Genomic DNA, 22,449 nt, shown 5'->3' on the forward strand with positions numbered 1-22,449 from the left:
GGAGACGGACAACTATCAGGATCAGCTACAACTTAAAGTATTTGTAAGTTTAAGCATAGCAAAAAGTAACTTTTGTAATGAAACAATGGGTATTAAAGCCAACTAAAATAAGTAATTTATGATAACTGAATTGGAGCCTAGACGGTGTTCTAAATAGTAAAGGAAGTAGTTTTTAAAAAATCCAAGCTGCATCTGAACACATTCCATATGCAATATGTTTAGATGCAGCTTACGTTGAGATCAACAATAAAAAGAGATCACTTTCTATAGACTGTCTTCTCTATATTACTGTATTTTGGTAAGTGGCTAGAAAAAATTTATAAGATTTTCTTTTAGCTAAGTGTATAAAGATATGAAGTATTTGCTTTATAGTGCTGACTGTAGAAATCAGTTCATCATCACCATCACCTCATCTTCTCAACAGCAGGTAAATCCAGACGTTCCTGTCACCAGCTAAGGATTCCAGCACCTCCTAGGGAATTCTCAGGCATTCCCAAGCCAGCCAGAGACTCCACCTATTGGGATGTGACTGGAGCAGCTCAAGGGGGAGGCACTGGGGGACATCCTTAAGACATGCCCAGACCACCTCGACTGGCTCCCCTGGAAGGAGCAGCTCTGTACTGAGGCTCTACCAAATTTCCAAGCGTCAGTACAAAGTGTCAGTCCAGACACCCTGTGAAAAAAACTAATGTCTGCTGCTTGTACTCACAATCACAATCTTGATGGAGTCTGATAACCACAGTGAATAAATTCAACTTAACAGCAAGTACTCTGACACAGCTCTGACTGGCTTCATATGGGGTACAATTAACGTGCACACGCAGGCCTGTTAACCCCACAACACGTGCTGAGGGACACAGTCGTATTCTTTTTACTCTGTAAGTAAATCTCTGTAAGTTACTAGGTAGGCTGGTGGGCTAAATAGAAACCTAATTAACAAACCTCCCTTGTATTGCTACTCAAAGATACCATATGTTTCATTCAAATTTCATAGGTTTGATTGTTTTAAAGAAATGCAAAATGCAAAAAAGAGCCTGCCAATATAACAATTAAACACATATTCTTCTAGCAGAACTTTGCAGACAGAATTGGCAGTGATTATTCTACCAAAAGTATCTTTGAACTGCTTTCCGTTGACAATGCACCAATGTCCTATACTGTAAACATTTTGAAGTCAGCATGTTGATGGTGTTCAAGTTTGTTTATTAGGTTTTGTCTATTGACTAATTCATTTTTATTAGTTTTGCAGATGCAGTACACAGTCATATAAGATTTGAGTCACTTGCAAAATTAATTTAAACAGTCCAACACAAATATTGCATATGAGCCAAAAAATGGAACTGTGACACTTTTAACTACAGTCTGAATGAAGCCTTAGCAATGTTTAGCAACATCCATCCATTATCCAACCCGCTATATACTAGCTACAGGGTCACAGGGGTCTGCTGGAGCCAATCCCAGCCAACACAGGGCGCAAGGCAGGAAACAAAGCCTGGGCAGGGCACCAGCCCACCATAGTCTTTAGTAACATACAGACTCAAATGCAGCTGGTATATTAGATCATTACAACACTCTAGACGAGAACAGGCTATTCAACCCAACAAAGCTCTCCAGTCCTATTCACTTAATTCTTCTAAAAAAACATCAAGTCGAGTTTTGAAAGTCCCTAAATTCTTACTGTCTAGTGCACTACTTGGTAACGCATTCCAAGTGTCTGTGGTTCTCTGTGTAAAGAAAAACTTTTTTCTGTGAAATTTACCACAACTCATTCCCCGTGTACTTGGTGAACTCATTTTAAAGTAACAGTCTCGATCCACTGTACTAATTCCCTTCATAATTTTAAAAACTTCAATCATATCACCTCTTAAACTTATTTTGCTTAAACTGAAAAGGCTCAGCTCTTTTAATCTTTCCTCATAATTCAACCCCTGTAGCCCTGGAATCAGCCTAGTCGCTCTTCTCTGGACCTTTTCTAGTGCTGCTATGTCCTTTTTGTAGCCTGGAGACCAAAACTGCACACAGTACTCAAGATGAGGCCTCACCAATACATTATAAAGGTTGTGCAGGACCTCCTTGGACTTGTACTCCACATATCATGCTATATAACCTAACATTCTTTTTGCCTTCTTAATAATAATAATAATTTGCATTTATATAGCGCTTTTCTCACTACTCAAAGTTCTCAGCAATTGCAGGTTAAGGGCCTTGCTCAAGGGCCCAACAGAGCAGAGTCCCTATTGGCATTTACGGGATTCGAACTGCCAGTGCAGATCCCTAGCCTCAGAGCCACCACTCCGTTAATGGCTTCCAAACACTGTCGGGAAGTTGATAGTGTACAGTCCACTACAACTTCTAAATCCTTCTCATTAGGTGTACTCTGAATTTTCCAACTGCCCATTGTTTTTTCAAAACTAACATTTTTACTTCCTATGTGTAATACTTTACATTTACTGACATTAAATTTCATCTGCCACAAATCTGCCCAAGCCTGTATGCTGTCCAAGTCCTTCTGTAATGATATAACGGATTCCAAATTATCTGCCAATCCACCTATCTTGGTATCATCTGCAAACCCCAGCACTGACCCCTGTGGAACACCACTCTTAACATCAGCCAATTCTGATATGGTTTCTCGCACTATCACCCTCTGCTTCCTGTTTCTGAGCCATTTACAAACATCACCCTGAACTCCCACTTCTTTTAGTTTGATGCCCAACCTCTCATGTGGCACCTTATCAAATGCTTTTCTGAAAGTCAAGATAGATAGATAGATAGATAGATACTTTTTATTAATCCCAATGGGAAATTAATAATATCATAAATAATATCATAAGCTCCACTTTGATCGTATCCTTTTGTTGCTTCCTCATAGAATTCCAGCACGTTAGTACGACACGACCTCCCTCTTCTGAACCCATGCTAACTGTTCCTAAGTAACTCCTGTCCTTGCCAGGTGTTGCTCAATCTTATCCTTAACTAGCAAAATACCCGCGCTTCGCAGCGGAGAAGTAGTGTGTTAAAGAGGCTATGAAAAAGTAAAGGAAACATTTTAAAAATAACGTAACATGATTGTCAATGTAATTGTGTTGTCATTATTATTAGTGTTTCTGTCATATACACATATATTATATATATATATATTATATATATACATACATATACACATATATTATATATATATATATATTATATATATACATACATATACACATATATTATATATATATATATATATATATATATATATATATATATATATATATATATATATATACATATACACATATATTATATATATATACACATGCATATACACACATACATGCACTTACAATAACATAGAAATCAATATAAACAACATTAACATCATTATCATATGAGAATATGAAGTAATATATAAGAAGCACATTTCATATAAATATAAATTATTAAACAGTAAAATCTTCTATAATTTGCTACCGTGGCTATTCGTTTGTCTGTCCAGGATTTTAAATCACCTGTAGCTCGCAAACCGTTTCACCTATTGACTTGAAATCTGGTACACATATAGAACGTCACGTCTACTATCCGCTTTATGGGTGATGATTGTATTACTCTTTTTATCTTTATTTTATTTAATTGTAGAATCAACTCCTATCTGCGCACACCAGGGCGGCCGTGGGTGGATGCGTATGGTGTATTCACTCCATGTTATCGTGCATTGCGCTGTCACTGGTATTTTGATAAAAGAATTTGAACAACAAGAAGCGCATAAATTATTAAACAGTAAAACATTAACATTTAAGAAGTAAAGTTACATTGAGTACTACTGCAGTGCCTTCGGGTATACCTCATTTTTTGTTTGCCCATTACATGCTTAAATGTATACATTTTTTGGTGTACCTACCCGAGAACACGCGACATATAACCGACCGTGGGAGAAGCATGGATTTTAAACACGTGTTGAGTTCATCTGCTGGTCTCCCTCGTGGAATAACTGGTAACGTTTGACTAAAATCTATAGCGAGTAAAACGACATTACCTCCTATTTTTTTTTTTTACGATCTCTGAGATCTTGCTTTTTTCGGTTCAAGGCTTCATAAGCTCTTTTATGTTCCATGGTGTACTTATCCCAAACCATCATCTTTGAATGTTGCAAGACTTTCGCCTTGTATGTAGATCGGGGTAATTACATTCATTGCATTCCTAGTCTGAATCACAATCTGATTGTATGGGTGGTTACCTGGCAGGTAACACTTATGTTTGGTCATGAAGTCGTCTAACATCCGCCACGTGCCCTGTTTTAATTGCGAGAAGCAGATATATATAGCCAAATTCTCGCGCTTCGTTGCGGCGAAGTACGGCTTTTAATTTTTTATTAAGAAGAAAACCTTTTTAAATGGATATAAATATACCAATAACAATTTGTTAAGGATCTGTTTTTTTGTGAACCTCCCTTTTCACAGCTGTCGCGCTACGGCGTGTGTTTCGTTTATTTGACAGTATGTAGATCGTGGTAATTACATTCATGGCATTCGTTTTCTGAATCACAATCTAATTGTATGGGTGGTTACCTGCCAGGCTACGCTTGTGGTTGGTCAGCAAGTCGCCTTACGTCCGCCAAGTGCCCTCTTTCTGTTCCGAGAAGCAGATCATAGAATGGTTTTAATAGTTTACTTTCAAATAATGCAAAGAGTATGCGACACGTGTTTCTCCCTAATTCTGGGCTCATCAGGCGTACACACTCACTGCATCCCCTCTCGGGAATCGAATCTCTATCATCAGCACCAGAGTTGAAGCCCCTAACATTGCGGTCAGCAAGTCGGTTAACATCCGTCATGTGCCGTCTTTCAGTTGCGAGAAGCAGATCATAGAATGGTTGAAATTGTTTACTTTCAAATTATGCAAAGAGTACGCGACACGTGTTTCGCCCTAATTCTGTGCTCTTCATGCATACACACTCATTGCATCCCCTCTCGGGAATTGAATCTCGAACATCAGCGCCAGAGGTGAAGCCCCTAACGTTGCGCTACGGCGTGTGGTTCGTTTATACCTTGTTTCTTCACATTAAACTTTTATCTCGCGAATATGTTATTGCAATCCGCATCGGGAGCATTTCTATAAACTTAATTTAAACTTACGTTTTACACCGTGCTTTGTTTCCCTTATGAAGATGCTTGTATGCTTCACTCGCTCGCTTCTTATTGTTTCGCTCCCTTCTCAATTGTTTAATGAATTTTTTGTTCTTCGCTGTTTGCTGCTTTTCCTTCATTTCTCCCTACTGCGTTCAGTCTTTTCACGTGATTACGTGGGAGGCGTGATGACGTGACACTCAACTCCGCCTCCCACGGCCATCGAGCTGCCATCCATTACAGTATATGGACAAAAAAGAGGTTCCAGTTATGACCATTACGCGTTGAATTTCAAAATGAAACCTGCCTAACTTTTGTAAGTAAGCTGTAAGGAATGAGCCTGCCAAATTTCAGCCTTCTACCTACACGGGAAGTTGGACAATTAGTGATGAGTGAGTCAGTCAGTGAGTCAGTCAGTGAGGGCTTTGCCTTTTATTAGTATAGATAATTCCTTCCATTAATTTTCCTGTGATGCATGTTAAGCTTACTGGCTTATAGTTGCTTGGATCTGCCTGGTTACATACCCTTTTAATATAATGGGATAATATTTGCCATTCTCCAGTAGTTAGTAATCTCTCTAGTGCACAGTGACTTCCTAAAATATGTGTCAAGGGTTTATATATGTACTTGCTAAATATTATCTAGTCCCGGTGATTTGTTTGATTTGAGTCTATTTAATCTGAGCAGTACTTCTCCTCTACACTTTCCAAATCCCCCAGTACCTCCTTAGTAGTCCCGTTTACTGATCCACTTCCTCACTTGTGAAAAATGCAAGTTTAGAGTGTCCGTTATTCCACTGTCTGCATATTTTAATTTCCCTTTACTATCTCTGATACATGTCACCTCCTCCTTGACTGTTCATTTACTACTAAAATACTGAAAGAATTTTAGGATCTTCTTTAGCCTTATCTGTTATATTCCTCTCCAACTGTCTTTTAGCCTTCCAAAAGGTGTCCCAATGCTCCCTAAACCTATATCCTTCTACCCTGCACCAGTATTTGAGCCAGGCATTAAACCTTCTAATCTCTTCAATCTTATCTGGACTGGCGCGTGGAACAGGCAGAACTCTTCAGCCTGGCACCTAATTCTTTGAATTTGTATTGCAGAATTGACAGACTGCTCTTATGTAAGTCATTTGTTCCAAGATGGACAATGACAACTGGACCAACCCCTGCTCTGGGCAAGAGCTTATCCACCCTTACAGGGAGGTCTTCCACCTGTGCCCCTGGGAGGCAACACACCGTGCGAGACTCTCTGGAGCAATCCTACACTTCAATCCCCGTAATGATCAACTATCACTACCTCTTCTCTTTCTGTGAACTGGATTTGAGGTGGTCTGTTGGGGTTCTTCATCCCTGACTATCACCTTAGAATCATCAGAGACACCATTCAGCTCCGCAAAGGAGCTGAAAACATTTTGACACTTCTAATTCTGGGGTTGATGCCACTGGATGGTGTGCACCCTTTACCTTATGCCTTGTGACCGTGACCCACCTATCTCTACCTGTCTGGTCTGTTATCACCTCCTGTGCCACCTTAGGGGTCCATAATATCTCTCTAAAGGACACCTGGGCCAGCCAACTCCTTCTCCTTCAGCGACCCTGAGCTTGAGGTGTTGGATCAGCTGGCATAGACAACTGGCTCCTCCAAGCCATCACCTAAAAAGTCCAATATCCAACAGGACTTGCTTGCTCTGGCCTCATTATTAAAATTTGATTTAGGATTACTAAAACTAATTAAAACTAAATGATTTAAAAAAAAAATTAAGCCAAAAAATAAGATTACAAGAATGCAACAGCTATTTTAAACCTTCTGGCCCCTTAAGTTCCTGTACTATTCTCCATCTCAAATGCCTGCTGTTTGTTCTTCTCTGAATTTAACTTCACTTTTCTCTGTGTATTTTCCAAATTTGCATTCCTCTTATTCCTTACTTAAAGGCTCTCCACTCGCAGTGTTTGTAACCCCCCATATTAATGAACTCTTGCGCTGTTGTTCACTTAACTGTTCTACCTCCGAACCACTAAGGACTGTTCAATCTAAAATAAATAAATAAATACAACTTGCTTAATGAATATTTGCTGCTTGTTAATTTCTTACTATCTTACCTGCTCCTATAGCCCCTTGTGTCTGAATGGGATTCTTAACACTGGCCTGCCACTTACCTATGCACTGCTGAGCCTTCCCCTTTATTGCTTCAATGCAGCATTTTTTGTTAAAACTAAGGAATATGCTGTTTCAGTTACTTATTAACTATTTATTGCAATGACACGGTAATTTACTTAAAGATACTGATACCAGTTACTGCTGCAGTCTACCCTGCTTCTTCAAGACTACTTCAAATACAGATAACAAGAACAAGTACAAGTACCTTTTCCAAGCACACCTCCAAACACCAAGCTACTTTTGCTTCTGTGTGTGCGAAAAAAAAAAAGCAAAAAACTCTTCTAAATGAAAAAAAAGCTTAAAAAATTCCTGCAGGAGCAAAATGTATTTTTAATTAACTTTCACACCACAGAAAACACAAAAAATATCAGCAACTCTCAACTGCCTTTCTCGATTGCGAAGTTGACATCAGCATTTTTAACATCATCACTTCTTTCTAGTATTGTTCAAGAATTGCACCCCTATAAATGACACCTATTGTGGTATGTAAAAATCAAATCAGGAAAATGAATGCTAATACCATGTACTGAAATTGGGCTTCATAATGCACATGTGTCGTTTTGATTCTCAAATGCTCACAAAGTGGCAAAGCACTGTAAACCGTGTTGAAAAATTTGAAACTTTTAAGATGAAAATATTTCTCACAATTTTTAAAGTTAGTATCTATATATATAATTCACTAAGCCGGGAGACAAGTAGCCACCCATGGAAAGCACGCCGGAAGGGGCGTGGATTCACTAAACCGCCGACAAGTAAGACGCCAATGGCGCACACAGGAAGGAGCCACACCCACCAACTCTTAGACCATTGGATACGACGAAAAAATCAGAGCCTCGCCCACCAACTCGGATGCAACGCCTCGGAAAACATGCCGTCATTTCTATTTGTCTGTGCCACAGTCCACTTGCAGCTCTGAGCCACGTTGACTTTTCATTAGTCAACCTCAGTGGAACCTTGATTCACACAGAGGCAGTGCCAGAGAGAGACAGAGGCACACACAGGCAGCGCGAGAGAGAGCCGCGCACACACAGGCAGCGCCAGAGAGAGACAGGGGCACACACAGGCAGTGCGAGAGAGAGCCACGCACACACACAGAGGCAGCGCCACAGAGAGACAGAGGCACACACAGGCAGCGCAATAGAGAGCTGCGCAATCCTTTAAAACTGAAGTTAAAACACAATGAAGGAAGCAGTCTTTAAAAACCAATAAGCCCTGTGCCTCTTTTTTGCATTAGCGTCTCACCTGCTTCAGGCCCTGCAACAGTCGAGACGCTCTCTCTGCAGCTGACCTTCTCTGTGCCTGACTCCATTGCTGTCAGTCGCCTGATTAAAAATGGCCTTTTGAAGGTGAGCTATGGACCCGCTATACCACAGGAACACATTGCCTTCGAGCCTGCTCTCGCTCACTCTAACGTACCGGCTTTCAGAGGTAACACTGCAAAAGCGGCCCAAACCAGAAAAAACGGCTGGCAAAAAGTGGCTGACAAATTAAACGCGTGTGCATTGTACTTACTGAAAGCAGCGTTACGGATTTTGCAAATGTTCATTTTTTTCCCTCTGCTTAAAAAACATTGAAAAAGCGGCGCGGATTGGTTTGCAGTGTGTAAAACAGTTTGTTTGTCGCAGATAATTTGCTATCCACACAGGGAGGAACCGGGAAGCGAACCCACAATCTTCCACTGTCTCCTTACTGCAAAGCAGCCGTACTACTACACCGCCACAAGGCAGTTAAAGAATGCACCGGGCCACATGTTCATTTTTTCCCCTGTGCTTAAAAGACATTAAAAAACTGTTTCTCAACTGTGACTCCGGAACAACTCAGTACGCGAAAAGCGGCCAGAACCGCAAACAACAATGAAAACTCTACGTGACTCACAGGTAGTGATGGGCCGCTCGATACTCAGGTTTCGACACTGTGTCGAGCTTTCGAAGCACTGCAGATTTTAATACTTGATCGAATAATAACATCTGTGATTTAAGGATTTCACATTTTCTTTCTCAAATGTGCTTACCTATATCATGGCAAAGTACAGGGATAAACCTTTATTTTCTGTCTACTCCGTTTTAATTAAGACAGACCAAAGAAAACATTTAATTCTACTAAATGTGATCTCAAGAAAAGATCAGGGTTAATTATAATACTAATAACAGGAGCGATTATAATGATACAGTGCAAAAGTAAATACTAATTGAAAGAGCTGGGAATACATGACGTGAGGCGTCTTATTTTGTTTAACTCTTGCTATCGTATAGTGCATTCTGCCTGTCGGTGTTAGTTATATTTATATTTTTTAGACATCACACACTAGAAGCTGCTGACGAACCCTTCTCTTCGTTGTCAGTCTGTAGCTACGAAAAAATAAAAGCAATACGACTTTTAACAGACGTCATTGAAGTGAATCATAAGTTTCTGTAACTCTCATGAAAATGGCCAGGAGGTGTCACGAGAGAGGTGAGTGTCAAATGCTTAGAAGCTTCGATACGATTTCCGACACAACTGCTTCAAACGTGTTGATGCTTCGTGAGGCTTCACTCCGCCCATCACTACTCACAGGTTACTGAACGAGAAATCAGCAGACTAGCATGACGGATGGGGCGTAATGGGCGTCCTTCCCCTCTCCTCCGGATTTTTCAAATGTTCATTTTTTCACTGTGCTTAAAAATCATTAAAAAAGCGGCCTGATTATGCGGCGTATGTTACGCCGTGGGTTGGCTAGTATACAAATAAGGCACTGGATTTGTATGCAATTATTAAGGTTCACACTCACCTTTTTAATAATTAAACATATTATTTCGTAATGTTTAAAAATAGTTAACTAAAAAAGCTATCCTTACAAAAGGGAGGTCACCTAATTGCCTCAACCCATGCTCAAACCCTGACTTAATATAAGTATTAAATAGTTACATTTTTAAGTGTTTATTAGTCATTTAACGACAAATACTTGAGATTAATCCTAACATTAGATAGATAGATAGATAGATAGATCACGAGGTATGAATCTACTCCCATCTCTGTCAGCTTGTCCCTAAGGAGCATAGGTTGGATGGTGTTGAAGGCGCTAGAGAAGTCCAGAAACATAATTCTTACAGCACCACTGCCTCTGTCCAAGTGGGAGAGGGATCGATGTAGCATATAGATGATGGCATCCTCCGCTCCCACCTTCTCCTGGTATGCGAACTGCAGAGGGTCAAAGGCGTGGTGGACCTATGGCCTTAGGTGGTGAAGCAGCAGCCGCTCCATGGTCTTCATCACATGTGACGTCAGAGCGACAGGCAGGAAGTCGTTCAGCTCACTAGGACGTGATACCTTTGGGACGGGGGTGATGCAAGAATATTTTCCAAAGCCTCAGGACTCTCCCCTGTTCCAGGCTCAGGTTGAAGATGCGCTGTAGAGGACTCCCCAGCTCCAACGCACAGGCCTTCAGCAGTTATGGCGATACTCTGTCTGGACCACTGCTTTGCTGGCACAAAGTCTCCTTGGCTTTCTGCTTACCTGGGCTGCTGTAATTGTGGGTTGGGGGAAACTCTCTCCTATGCTGGTATCAGCAGAAGGATGGTTGGAGGGTGCAGTACTCTGAGGTGAGAGTGGGTTAGGGTGGTCAAACCTGTTAAAGAAGTTGTTCATCTGGTCTGCTCTCTCCACATCTCTCTCGATGGTGGCACCCCGCTTCGAGCTGCAGCCAGTGATGATCTTCATCCTATCCCACGCTTCCTTCATGCTGTTGTTCTGCAACTTCTGCTCCAGCTTTCTCCTGTACTGCTCCTTCGCTGCCCTGAGCTGGACTCTGAGTTCCTTCTGCACGCGCTTGACCTCATGCTGATCACCGGCTTTAAAAGCCCTTTTCTTCTGGTTCAAAAGGCCCTCGATGTCACTTGTAATCCATGGCCTGTTGTTAGCATAGCAGCGTACAGTTCTTACTGGAACTATAATGTCAACATTAGGTTCCACATTACCACAGTTCAGCAGTTTAAATAACAAGTTTTATCCTTTATCTATCATTTTTAACAATGTTTCCAAATCAATAATTACAGAGCTTCACTGTGGCAGGAATGCTAGCTGTCATGACACTAGAGACAAGTCAGCCTGGTTGCTCATAATAGTGGGAGAATAAAACTGCTGCAGAGAGACCTGCATGTTTGACATGCTTGAATATCAATTTAATACAAACAAAATACATCAAATGTGATATTCTTATCAGAGCTGATAAATTATTGTTTAACAAAACAAATCTATAAAAATACTGCTTTTTAGAGAGAATAATACCAAGAGACAAATTTTTTATTTCATTTTTAATATATAAAATACTGCATAATTTATAGAAACTTTTATTTTTACAGTTCATTTTTCAGCAAATGTACTGAATAATATTTTGAATACAGATATTCAAATATGTTTCTTCTATTTAATATTTTAGCAATATTTACTCAGTATACACATTATATTTACTTACAAGGATAAAAAACACTTCAAAATTCTGGAATACAGTAGTGTTAGTATAGCACCATTGCATAAAATAAAAAAACATATAAAATGCAGTCTTATAATGTACGCTTTCAGTGCATTTCTTCTTTTAGATGAAAAAGAAAGTTTTGTACTTCGACATTAAAAGTCTAAAAACAGGCATCTCTATAGAGTACAATGCAATAACAACAGAATAAGTAACATTATTCCATTTTCTTTGTTTCAGAAAACATATTTTGCATATTTTAAATGTGACATTTTTCTGAGGTACATTTTAATAAAAATCTATTTTGACAAGTCTATAATTTGTTGTACAGTAGCACCATTAATTTGAAAGAAAAGATGATGAATACAAATCTTGCTTTCACCTACGTTCTCTTCATGCAGACATGACAGCGACTTATTCGAGATGCCAGATTACCAGCTTTTAGTGTCTCAGACAGAGGTTTGCTGTTTTAACAAAAATATTAGATTAAGGTTAGAAAATGCATTTCAATCATATTAAGAATAATATTAAAAAACTAATAAAAAAAACAACTAATGAATCATTTATAAGATTTTGTTGTTTTTTTATCCCTAACTATTAAAATATCAAAATATCTTTTTTAAGTAGATATCTATTATCCTAGATGTATCATCTTGCCAAATTTCAGATTTTTAGCAAAATCAGAAATAGTGTTTTGTTGATGAGTGTGTGAGTCAGTCAACTTTGTATTTATATATATATATATATATATATATATATATATATATATATATATATATATATATATATATATATATATATAATATACTGTATATATAATTTAGATTACTTTGCAAAGATCCATTTTTATTTTAACATTAAACAGTCTGTTTCTGTTGCTCAATGTAAAAAAGACAAGTTAAATACACTATGATTCAACATGCATAATAATAAAATGAAAACTTCCAAGTTGTGAACACTTTTATACACACTGTAAATAGGTATTTTAGCTGATTACATTATCAGGTATGCTGCTGATCACTCAATTTGTACCTACTCTTGCTTCCTAAAAAAATCAGCTTCTTTAGTGAGTCACTGTGATACTTGAAGTCTATATAATTTTAAAAATTGCAGATTGTGCAATAAATGGAGTGAATTCTGCCTAAACTCTCATTGCATTAATGGTAATTAAATTAGAAAGGTAATTAAAACAACAGAAATGATAAGAATGCTGCTTCAGCCTAGCTCAGTTTTATCTTTTGCCTTGTACACCCCACAACAAGAGAAAAGTACTTATTTTAACTAATTACACTTTAAAAATATATATATTATTTGCAAAAGGGCATTAATGAAAGTTATATCAACAATATTGTTTAAATGTTTTTAAAATGTCAAAGAAACAATTGTTATTGTGAGGCAGGAAATTACTTTCATTTACAGAACATACTGGGTATACTGTCCAGTATCCCCTTTTTCCAACAAGAAAAAGTATACATACATATAGTAAATAAGATATGCAAAATAAACAAACAAACAAACAAACAAACAAATAAATAAATAAAAGGAGGTGTCAAAAGGGTTTGAGCAATTAAGGATGGCCAGTGATTACATTATGGAAAGTGGTGGCCATAGATAGGAATAATGAAGCACTGTCATAAATAGAACAATTTTTGAGTTGTTTCTTGATGGTGAATTTATTATTATGTACATTTTTACATATTTTTTAATATTTGATATTAAATCAAATGTGAAAAACTGGCTGTGCAAAAATTTGGGTCCCCTTGTCATTTTGCTGATTTGAATGCCTCTCACTGCTCAATGCTGATTACTTGCAACACCAAATTGGTTGGATTAGCTCATTAAGCCTTGAACTTCATAGACAGGTGTGTCCAATCATGAGAAACGGTATTTAAGGTGGTCAATTGCAAGTTGTGCTTCCCTTTGACTCTCCTCTGAAAAGTGACAGCATGGGGATCCTCAAATCAACTCTCAAAAGATCTGAAAATAAAGATTGCTCAGTATCATGGTTTAGGGGAAGGCTACAAAAAGCTATCTCAGAGGTTTAAACTGTCAGTTTCAACTGTAAGGAATGTAATCAGGAAATGAAAGGCCACAGGCACAGTTGCTGTTAAACCCAGGTCTGGCAGGTCAAGAAAAATACAGGAGCAGCATAAGCGCAGGATTGTGAGAATGGTTACAGACAACCCACAGATCACCTCCAAAGACCTGAAAGAATATCTTGCTGCAGATGGTGTATCTGTACATCGTTCTACAATTCAGCGCAATTTGCACAAAGAACAGCTGTATGGCAGGGTGATGAGAAAGAAGCCCTTTCTGTACTCACACCACAAACAGAGTCGCTTGTTGTATGCAAATGCTCATTTAGACAAGCCAGATTCATTTTGGAACAAAGTGCTTTGGACTGATGAGACAAAAATTGAGTTATCTGGTCATAACAAAAAGCGGATTGCATGGTGGAAGAAGAACACCGCATTCCAAGAAAAACACCTGCTACCTACTGTCAAATTTGGTGGAGGTTCCATCATGCTGTGGGGCTGTGTGTGGCTAGTTCAGGGACTGAGGCCCTTGTTAAAGTCGGGGGTCAGATGAATTCAATCCAATATCAACAAATTCTTCAGCATAATGTTCAAGCATCAGTCACAAAGTTGAAGTTATGCAGGGGTTGGATATTCCAACAAGACAATGACCCAAAACACAGTTCGAAATCTACAAAGGCATTCATGCAGAGGGAGAAGTACAATGTTCTGGAATGGCTGTCACAGTCCCCTGAATTGAATATCATCGAAAATCTATAGGATGATTTGAAGCAGGCTGTCCATGCTCGGCAGCCATCAGATTTAACTGAACCGGAGAGATTTTGTATGGAAGAATGGTCAAAATTACGTCCATCTAGAATCCAGACACTCATCAAAGGCTATAGGAGGCGTCTTGAGGCTGTTATATTTGCAAAAGGAGGCTCAACTAAGTATTGATGTACCTGTCTAATTTTGTTATGATGCATACTGCATATTTTCTGTTAATCCAATAAACTTAACGTCACTGCTGAAATACTACTGTTTCCATAAGGCATGTCATATATTAAAAGGAAGTTGCTACTTTGAAAGCTCATCCAATGATAAACAAAAATCCAAAGAATTAAGAGGGGTTCCCAAACTTTTTCATATGACTTGTGGAAGCCAGCCTGGACACAGACAGGTGGACACGTTCAAGTCACCCACAACACGTTTATTATACATTACTTACAATTATAAGTGCACCCCAAACCCCTAAAGTCCCCAAAGTCCAGGCCAACAGTCCAATGCCTTACTCTTCAGGCCGCCTCCTTTCCACTCCTCACGAGCTCTGTCCTTCTCCACTCCCGACTCAAGCCCACGAACGGAGGGAGGCGGCCCCCTTTATAATCACCTGGATGTGCTCCAGGTGCCTCCCGACAATCTTCCAGCAGCACTCGCCAGTGTGGCGGAAGTGCCGGGTGCGCACCCGGAGGCACTCCGGGTGTGCGGTCCAGGAATCCAAAGGCATTGGGGTGCCCCCTGGTGGTGACCACAGGCCCCTACTGGGTTGAGCTTCAAAGCTCTGTACCTGTGGTCCCCATAGGTACCAGGGCGGTCGCCCCCACGTGGACTGGGGAAGCCCTCTTCCAGATGCCCCCCCCCCCCCCCCCAGCCGCTTGCGACAGACTGTACATTAATTTGTGCATCAAAAAGCATTTTTTTGTATTTATTTAGATACTTGGGATTAAAAATGATAAGCAGGTGAATGGCTTATTATTTAGAATACTATAGGATAAATATTTCATTCATATGTAATATTACTAAACTTAACTATACTGTATGACAAATCAAATATAGTTAAACAGTTATGGAAAAATACCTGAACATTTCTGAAAGTTCAACTGTGGCCAACCAGAAGCTATAGGAATTGGCATAGTAGTTACAGGTGCCTCGGCCATGACATTCAATGAAAGGTGCAGACCGGAACTCTTCCAGACAAGATCCAGGAGATGCAAGGGCTTGGCCAGAGCCCTCTGCACCAGCACTGGTATGCTATTGAAATAAAAAAAATCATATATAATATCAGTTATTGAACAACAATTAGATTTGCTGACTTTTTTCTCCACTATCAACCTTTTAATTCTACCGTAGAGTATAGTTGGTTTATTTGCTGTATGATAGTAATATATATATGCTGTATAGGAAATCAACATTTTTATTTTCACTAGTGGACACATTGTGTATAACATTCATTTCATAATAATAGTGTGAAATAAATAACTTCATACAAAATAACTATTGATTGAGATGTACTAGGCAAGGTCCTTGTATACATTATAGGCTCACATGTGACTGCTTGACTCCTGCAGCTTGTCTTACTAGAGTCCAGATGTCTCTGCAGATGCAAGTTACTGGTTAAGTTACATAACAGTTTTAAAGACATCTGCCAAGGAGGTCAACAGAGGCAGGCAGAGCCATACATGCTGATGGTACTGAATAAATAATTGCATCATTAACATACAATCATACTTAAAGTACCAAATCAAAGCATTTCATAGTAATGCAATACAGTTCTTACATAGATATATATATATAAAGTACAGGCAGACTTAAAAAAAAAAAAGACTTGTTCACTAATGATTCTAGATTAGGGACTCAAACCATCATTACATTGTTTTATTGACTTGAAGATTGCATTACAATCTACACATTACAGATAAATATGTAAGATTGGGTCGTATCCTATGCAGGTCAGAGACACCCCTGCCCTACCTGTCTTGAAAGCAATAAGAAATTTTTTTTATAAGAATAAAATCAGGACTTCCAGCTATGACATTCCCATACACTATGCAGAGGAAAGAATGACAGGAAAGATTATATTGTGAGTGACTGGATTTCTACAGGCGGCACGGTGGCGCAGTGGCAGCGCTGCTGCCTCGCATTTAGGAGACCCCGGTTCGCTTCCCAGGTCCTCCCTGCGTGGAGTTTGCATGTTCTCCCTGTGTCTGCGTGGGTTTCCTCTGGGCGCTCCGGTTTCCTCCCACAGTCCAAAGACATGCAGGTTAGGTGGACTGGTGATTCTAAATTGGCCGTAGTGTGTGCTTGGTGTGTTTGTGTGTGTCCTGTGGTGGGTTGGCACCCTGCCCAGGATTGTTTCCTGCCTTGTTGGCTGGGATTGGCTCCAGCAGACCCCCGTGACCCTGTGTTCGGATTCAGCGGGTTAGAAAATGGATGGATGGATTTCTACAATGTACACTATAACTACATACTCAAACTATCTCTACTAAAGAGCAGAAGCAACTCACTATCACATTTGCCATCCCAACATTTAGCATGATAATTCAATCTTTATTTATGGCATGTTAATTGGCACTTGCAAATTGTAACTATAAATGATTATGGGTTGTGTGTGTGTGTGTGTGTGTTTGTGTGAGTGTGTGAGTAAGAATGGTTTCTGTGATGGACTAGAGTCCTATACAAGCTTGTTTTCAGCCTTTTGCTGAGTCCTGGTGGAATAACCTTTGGCCCCCACAACCCTGAAATGGACTGAAAAGTTTCTGGAACCTACCTACTGAATGAGGTCCATTGAGGACTACAGTACCTGCACAGCCCTTGAACGCACCTGAATGTTACGCCGTGAGCATTTTCTAACTTGTAACCCACAAGTTGCCAGTTTCAGCTGGGATTTTCGAGTTATCCATGTGGTTAAGGGTGGGTGGCGGGAGAGATGGGATTGTTTTTTGAGCTTAGTGACTTTGCCTAGTGACTTTTGGATGAATGGGTCAATGTGTTTTCCAGCTGCTACAATGCCTTCTTTCTACTCTTACGTTATCATTCACTCTATTTTACCTCTCTTGTAATGATTAAGGATAAAACTAGTTTCCAGGAACATCAGGATGTTAAACTCCAGTAACCGACAGGTGTATATGCTTACCTTTTTGCATCCAAGTAGATGTGGCTTTAATTCAAGAATCTAAACCTGTTGGTCTACAATGTTCCATGCTTCACTAATAAATATTATTGTGTGATGTCTTTTTTCACAGCTTTCACCAAAATGTGTGTGGTCTTTAAATTTCAGATTTGAAAGAAGGTTGTGATAACAGAATACAGTTTTTTTGCTGATTGGTGGACATAAATTATTGTTTGTGTCACCCCTCATTTTTTAAAAAATAATTTAGCCTGTTTCCTGCTCAAATATTCTTATGAACTTGTGCCTGGCCACAGATGCGAATGCTGTGATGAATCTGGTCCAAGATAAATCTTCATACCCCACTGGTGAATGTACAGTACATCCCCTTTCATTCTCTTTTAACATAAATTGACATCTGATCTTAGTTTATTAGATTCTTTCAAGCTGTTTCATCATCCAGTCAAACAGTTTCTTATTTTCTACCTTGGCGTAGTTCACAGTCACATACAGTATTGACCATATTTTTTATTTCACATTCTCTTGAATCGTTAGTCCTCAGTTCATCCTTGTTGAGTTCTGACTTATCTGATCTCATCTATGTTTACTGATCCTTATATATTCTCCTTAGTCTCCTGAACTCTACAGTGAACTTTAAACACATCCCTTTTGAATAAGAAACACTTTTGTAAACAGTTTGCATTTAAATGAATTTTTAATGTGGGTAATGTAGAAAGCGATGGTGACATTTAGGAAGCCACCAAAGGTTTCATTCAGAATTTCTCAGTTGCTTTTCATCACATCTTCTATGTATTAAATTATGCAAAATCTCTGAACTCAAATCCAAACTTACAGACTTATAGAAAAGGCATGTCCACCTCTGATCAATGAAAAATGTGAACTAATCATTGGTAATATTAGAACTTATCTTAATGCTTTATTGCCTCAAAGAGCTGAATTCCAAATTCATTACACTCAAGCTTGTTTTCATGTATTTGGGGAGAGATTGGCTTCTTTGCTTGTATCCCCTCAATTAGTATACTAATTCAGTTGCTATTTCTAATTATTTTATTATCCCCAAGTAATTAAAAAATAATTTCTTGACTACTACTCTAAATTGTTTTCTGATTTTTCTATCTCCTCATTTTCCACTATGAAATAATTTCTAAATAGCCTTCCTGTTTATCTTGAGCCATTGGATATTGTATTGTCATCCGTAACTCTGAACGTCTTAATGACATCACTATGTATGATACTGATCACCTAATCTCCTTATTTGCAAATGACATTCTTTATTTAGGCAATGTCCCTTCTGACATCCCACATGTTTTAAATGTATTTAAGTCCACTAAACTCATATTTGACTAAACAAATAAACTGGTCATAATCCTCCCTTTTACCTCTCAGTTATCTATGTTGCTGTACCACCCTTCAATCTTTCAACTCATATCTACCAAGCTCAGGGGCCTCATGCATAACGCCATGCGTAAAATTCGCACTATAACATGACGTAAGCACAAAACCCGAAATGTGCTTACGCACAGAAAAATCCAGATGCAGCAATCTGTGTGCGGCTTCCAGGGACACCAGGAGTGTTTCTGGGTGATCTCCTGACACTTCCGCCACAACAGGATGTGTTGTTAGGACGTTGAGAGAAAGGCCTGTGAGAAAGGTGATTTGGGCGAGAAGCACAGTGTGTTGTGCGGGACAGTGCTGTGTTTGTTGGAGAACTGCAAATAAAACTGCATTTTTGTATAAAGATGTGGTCTTCGACTGGTGGTGTCTGGGCAAGTCTCACATAAGGCATTGTGTACTCTGCTTCTATGAAACCACAACATGTTAATTAAAATTCAAGATATCTCGAATAATTGAAACAATAAGAAATTGTTTTAATTGATTCAAATTGAAATTGAAGTGTGGTCTCGAGCATCCATTTTAGACACTGGATGAGACCACATACTGTATTTTCGGTTTATTTAAACAGCATTTGTACTTTAGTTAGTATTGCACTTTCTAAATATCAATGATCTGTCATTCATGTCATCATATACAGTAGATAAAGAAGGTAAACTTTCAGTCATAGATTTTCATTTATCATGGTAGTACACCTTGTTAATAAATACAGTTTTAACTAGCAGACATTTTAAACTTATGTGCTATATGATAAAATAACAAGAAGAAACATTTAGAAAGTAAATTACCATCATGAAAGAGTAACCAATCCAAAGTGATGACCAACCCTGTGGACATGAAGGAATCTGTATTGTTTGGCTGTGAATGGCAATGACCATGGCTGGTGCTTCACATACTGTGCACCTATTGAAAACACAATTTTAAAACAACACTGTTAAACCACAATTTATTGAAACCAAAAATGACTGTTACCATTCTGACTGGAAAAAATATTACAATTTATCTGTTCAATAAATTGTACTAAAATAACATTTTCTGATTGGGTTTGTATCTTATATTTTTCTTTATGTGATTAATACAAGTATTACAACTTATAATGAATTACCAGTGGTAAATCTGGCATGAGAACATGAGTGAGGTCCCACAATGTTCACAATTTGATTATGCAGTCACAAAATGGAGATATTACACTAAACTCATCCTCTAAACCTGTGAGGAAATGCAGCAGAAATTCAATGCATTAAGTTAAAGACAGCATTCATTGTAAAAACAGAAGATGATTCTCAGCTACATTCTGATCTGTATAGTGTCTTGTGATCACAGCATTCCTGGTAGAAAATCTGCTTTTTTCATAAATTGTCATGACAACACACGCTACTGGTATTCTGTGGTTCATTACTGGCTTACACTGCATTACATTGACAAAGAAAAGCTGAAACTTGAAGTGAAAATGTAAAAAATGTCATTTTCCAACTGGTTAAACAGATCTGGCCAGACATGTTGTGATGGGTAGCCATGGCCATTATCTGGCCGGGACGCCAGTAGAATGGAAGGACTGGGGGATAGGGCATTGGTGAGGCAATACCTCCCCTGGGACACTAGAGGGCAGCCCTCCTGGGTGGCTGTGGCACCACGGATTCCTGCAGGGTACGCTGGGAGCTGGAGTTTGGTACAGCCTTGCTGGGTTCTGTGGGGGCCGTCAGGGGGAGCTGCAGAGCCCTATAGTGGACTTCTACCACACCTGGGAGTGATTCCAGGTAATTTTGATGAGCCACCTGGAACACTCCCAGGACCTGAATAAAAGGAGCTGCCTCACTCTATTCGGATCTGGAGTAAGTGGACAAAGCTTGTTGGGGAGAAGAGTGGAGCAGAGAGAAGGTTAAGAGGACTGTGCTGTGCTTTATGTACTATGCTGTGGGGAGCAGAGAACAGTGCTCCCCAGTTGTAAATAAACATGTGTGCTGGACTGGAACTTGTGTCCTGCCTGTCTGTGTCGGTTTGGGGCGGCTTTACTCGCCCTGGCTTCACAATGTATATACGTGCACGAATGTATGCTTAGAACACTGCAGGGTTATTAGGGCAAGCCTCACTAATCAGAAAAATGCTGCCAAAGACACTTTTGTTAAATACAAAAATGCAATATTTTTCTAGGTAAGAAGAATAGAATATTATGGAAAATTAGAAAATCTGATTATGAAGGCAAAGTTGCATAGCTGAAAAAAATACAGCATATACTTCTGTTTGTTTTGTTTCCCTTCCCTCTTTTTCTCCCACTCTTCTCTCTCCTCTCTCTCTCTCCATGCTCCTTAAAGTGACCTCTATCTTTTTTCGGTCCAGATTGATCTGAATAGATTCTGGCAAAGTGAAAGGGTCTGACTATAGTTGAGGAGCGTGGAGGTCCCATGAATTACAAAGTTAGAATGAAAATACTATATATATCCCTTTTACAAGAAGATCTAAACACTCACCTATACACATTCAAAAATACAATAATACAGCATTGTATACACAGTTAGAAGCATATTTCTGACATTTAATTTAATAATAGTTGAGTGACCATTTAAGAGTTCAGCTGGTGAATTTTGAGTTACTACATGTGTGTTACATGATATGTAAGTATGTGTTATTTATGATAACATGATGATCAACAGCTTAGTGAGGATATTTAAAATTTAATGAGGTCTTATATTAGGAGCGTGTTATAGACCCTCTAATACAATTTTTAATGAAATTAAAAAGGAATCTTTAGAGGGGCTTATTATAGTCATAATCAATGACGGTTTTTAATGCAGTATGTTTAAAGCACCAATGGTTGTCTATATTTAACATTCTGTAATAATGAGGTTAGAATTGAAGGGGTAACAGGTGATTTAACCACTAGGGTCAACTGACATTAATATAATAGACCTCATATGTTTTGGCAGTGTATATTCTAAGACAAAAAATGTTTCATTTAATTTTAGTAAGATAAACTTTGAACAAATGTGAAAAGCTTAGACATCAAAAGACCCGAATGATTTGGAGTCACTCACACCGAATCACTTGCTGCTACTGAAAACACAACCCGACATGCCTCCTGGACTCTTTTCTAAAAATGACCAGTACACTTGAAGACGCTGCAAGCTAATTCAATATATGGCTGATTTATTTTGGAAAAGCTGGTCCAAAGAGTATTTGCCAATACTTTAAGAACATCAAAAATGGCTAGCACCAAGAAGAGATTTTGAACTTTTTAATTGTAGATGATGCTGCACCTGGCAATTCCTGGGTAATGGGTCGAGTCATCAAGACAATATCAGATGCCAAAGGTGCAAAAGATTGTGTCCAGACCAAAACCAGCACACTTGACAGACCCGTGAATAAACTGTGCCTGCTTCAAGAAACAGCCAATGTTTGAAAAAAGAAATTTTTAAA

At 38.9% G+C, this 22,449-nt stretch overlaps 1 protein-coding gene across 1 annotated transcript in view; it reads right to left on the reverse strand.

Annotated features, from left to right (window-relative positions):
- Window positions 1-11,537: 11,537 nt before the first annotated feature.
- col4a5 (collagen, type IV, alpha 5 (Alport syndrome)) overlaps window positions 11,538-22,449 on the reverse strand; it is a 456,319-nt gene continuing 445,407 nt past the window's right edge. Inside the window, exons 49-51 of the mRNA XM_028815432.2 lie at window positions 19,824-19,938; window positions 15,595-15,767; window positions 11,538-12,185 (exon numbers count right to left, since the gene is read on the reverse strand). Of these exons, the coding sequence (XP_028671265.2) occupies window positions 12,104-12,185; window positions 15,595-15,767; window positions 19,824-19,938 (370 nt within the window). The 3' untranslated portion in view covers window positions 11,538-12,103. The remainder of the gene's footprint in view (window positions 12,186-15,594; window positions 15,768-19,823; window positions 19,939-22,449) is intronic.

This window comes from Erpetoichthys calabaricus, chromosome 12 (assembly GCF_900747795.2).
Source record: "Erpetoichthys calabaricus chromosome 12, fErpCal1.3, whole genome shotgun sequence".
Classification (NCBI taxonomy): domain Eukaryota; kingdom Metazoa; phylum Chordata; class Cladistia; order Polypteriformes; family Polypteridae; genus Erpetoichthys; species Erpetoichthys calabaricus.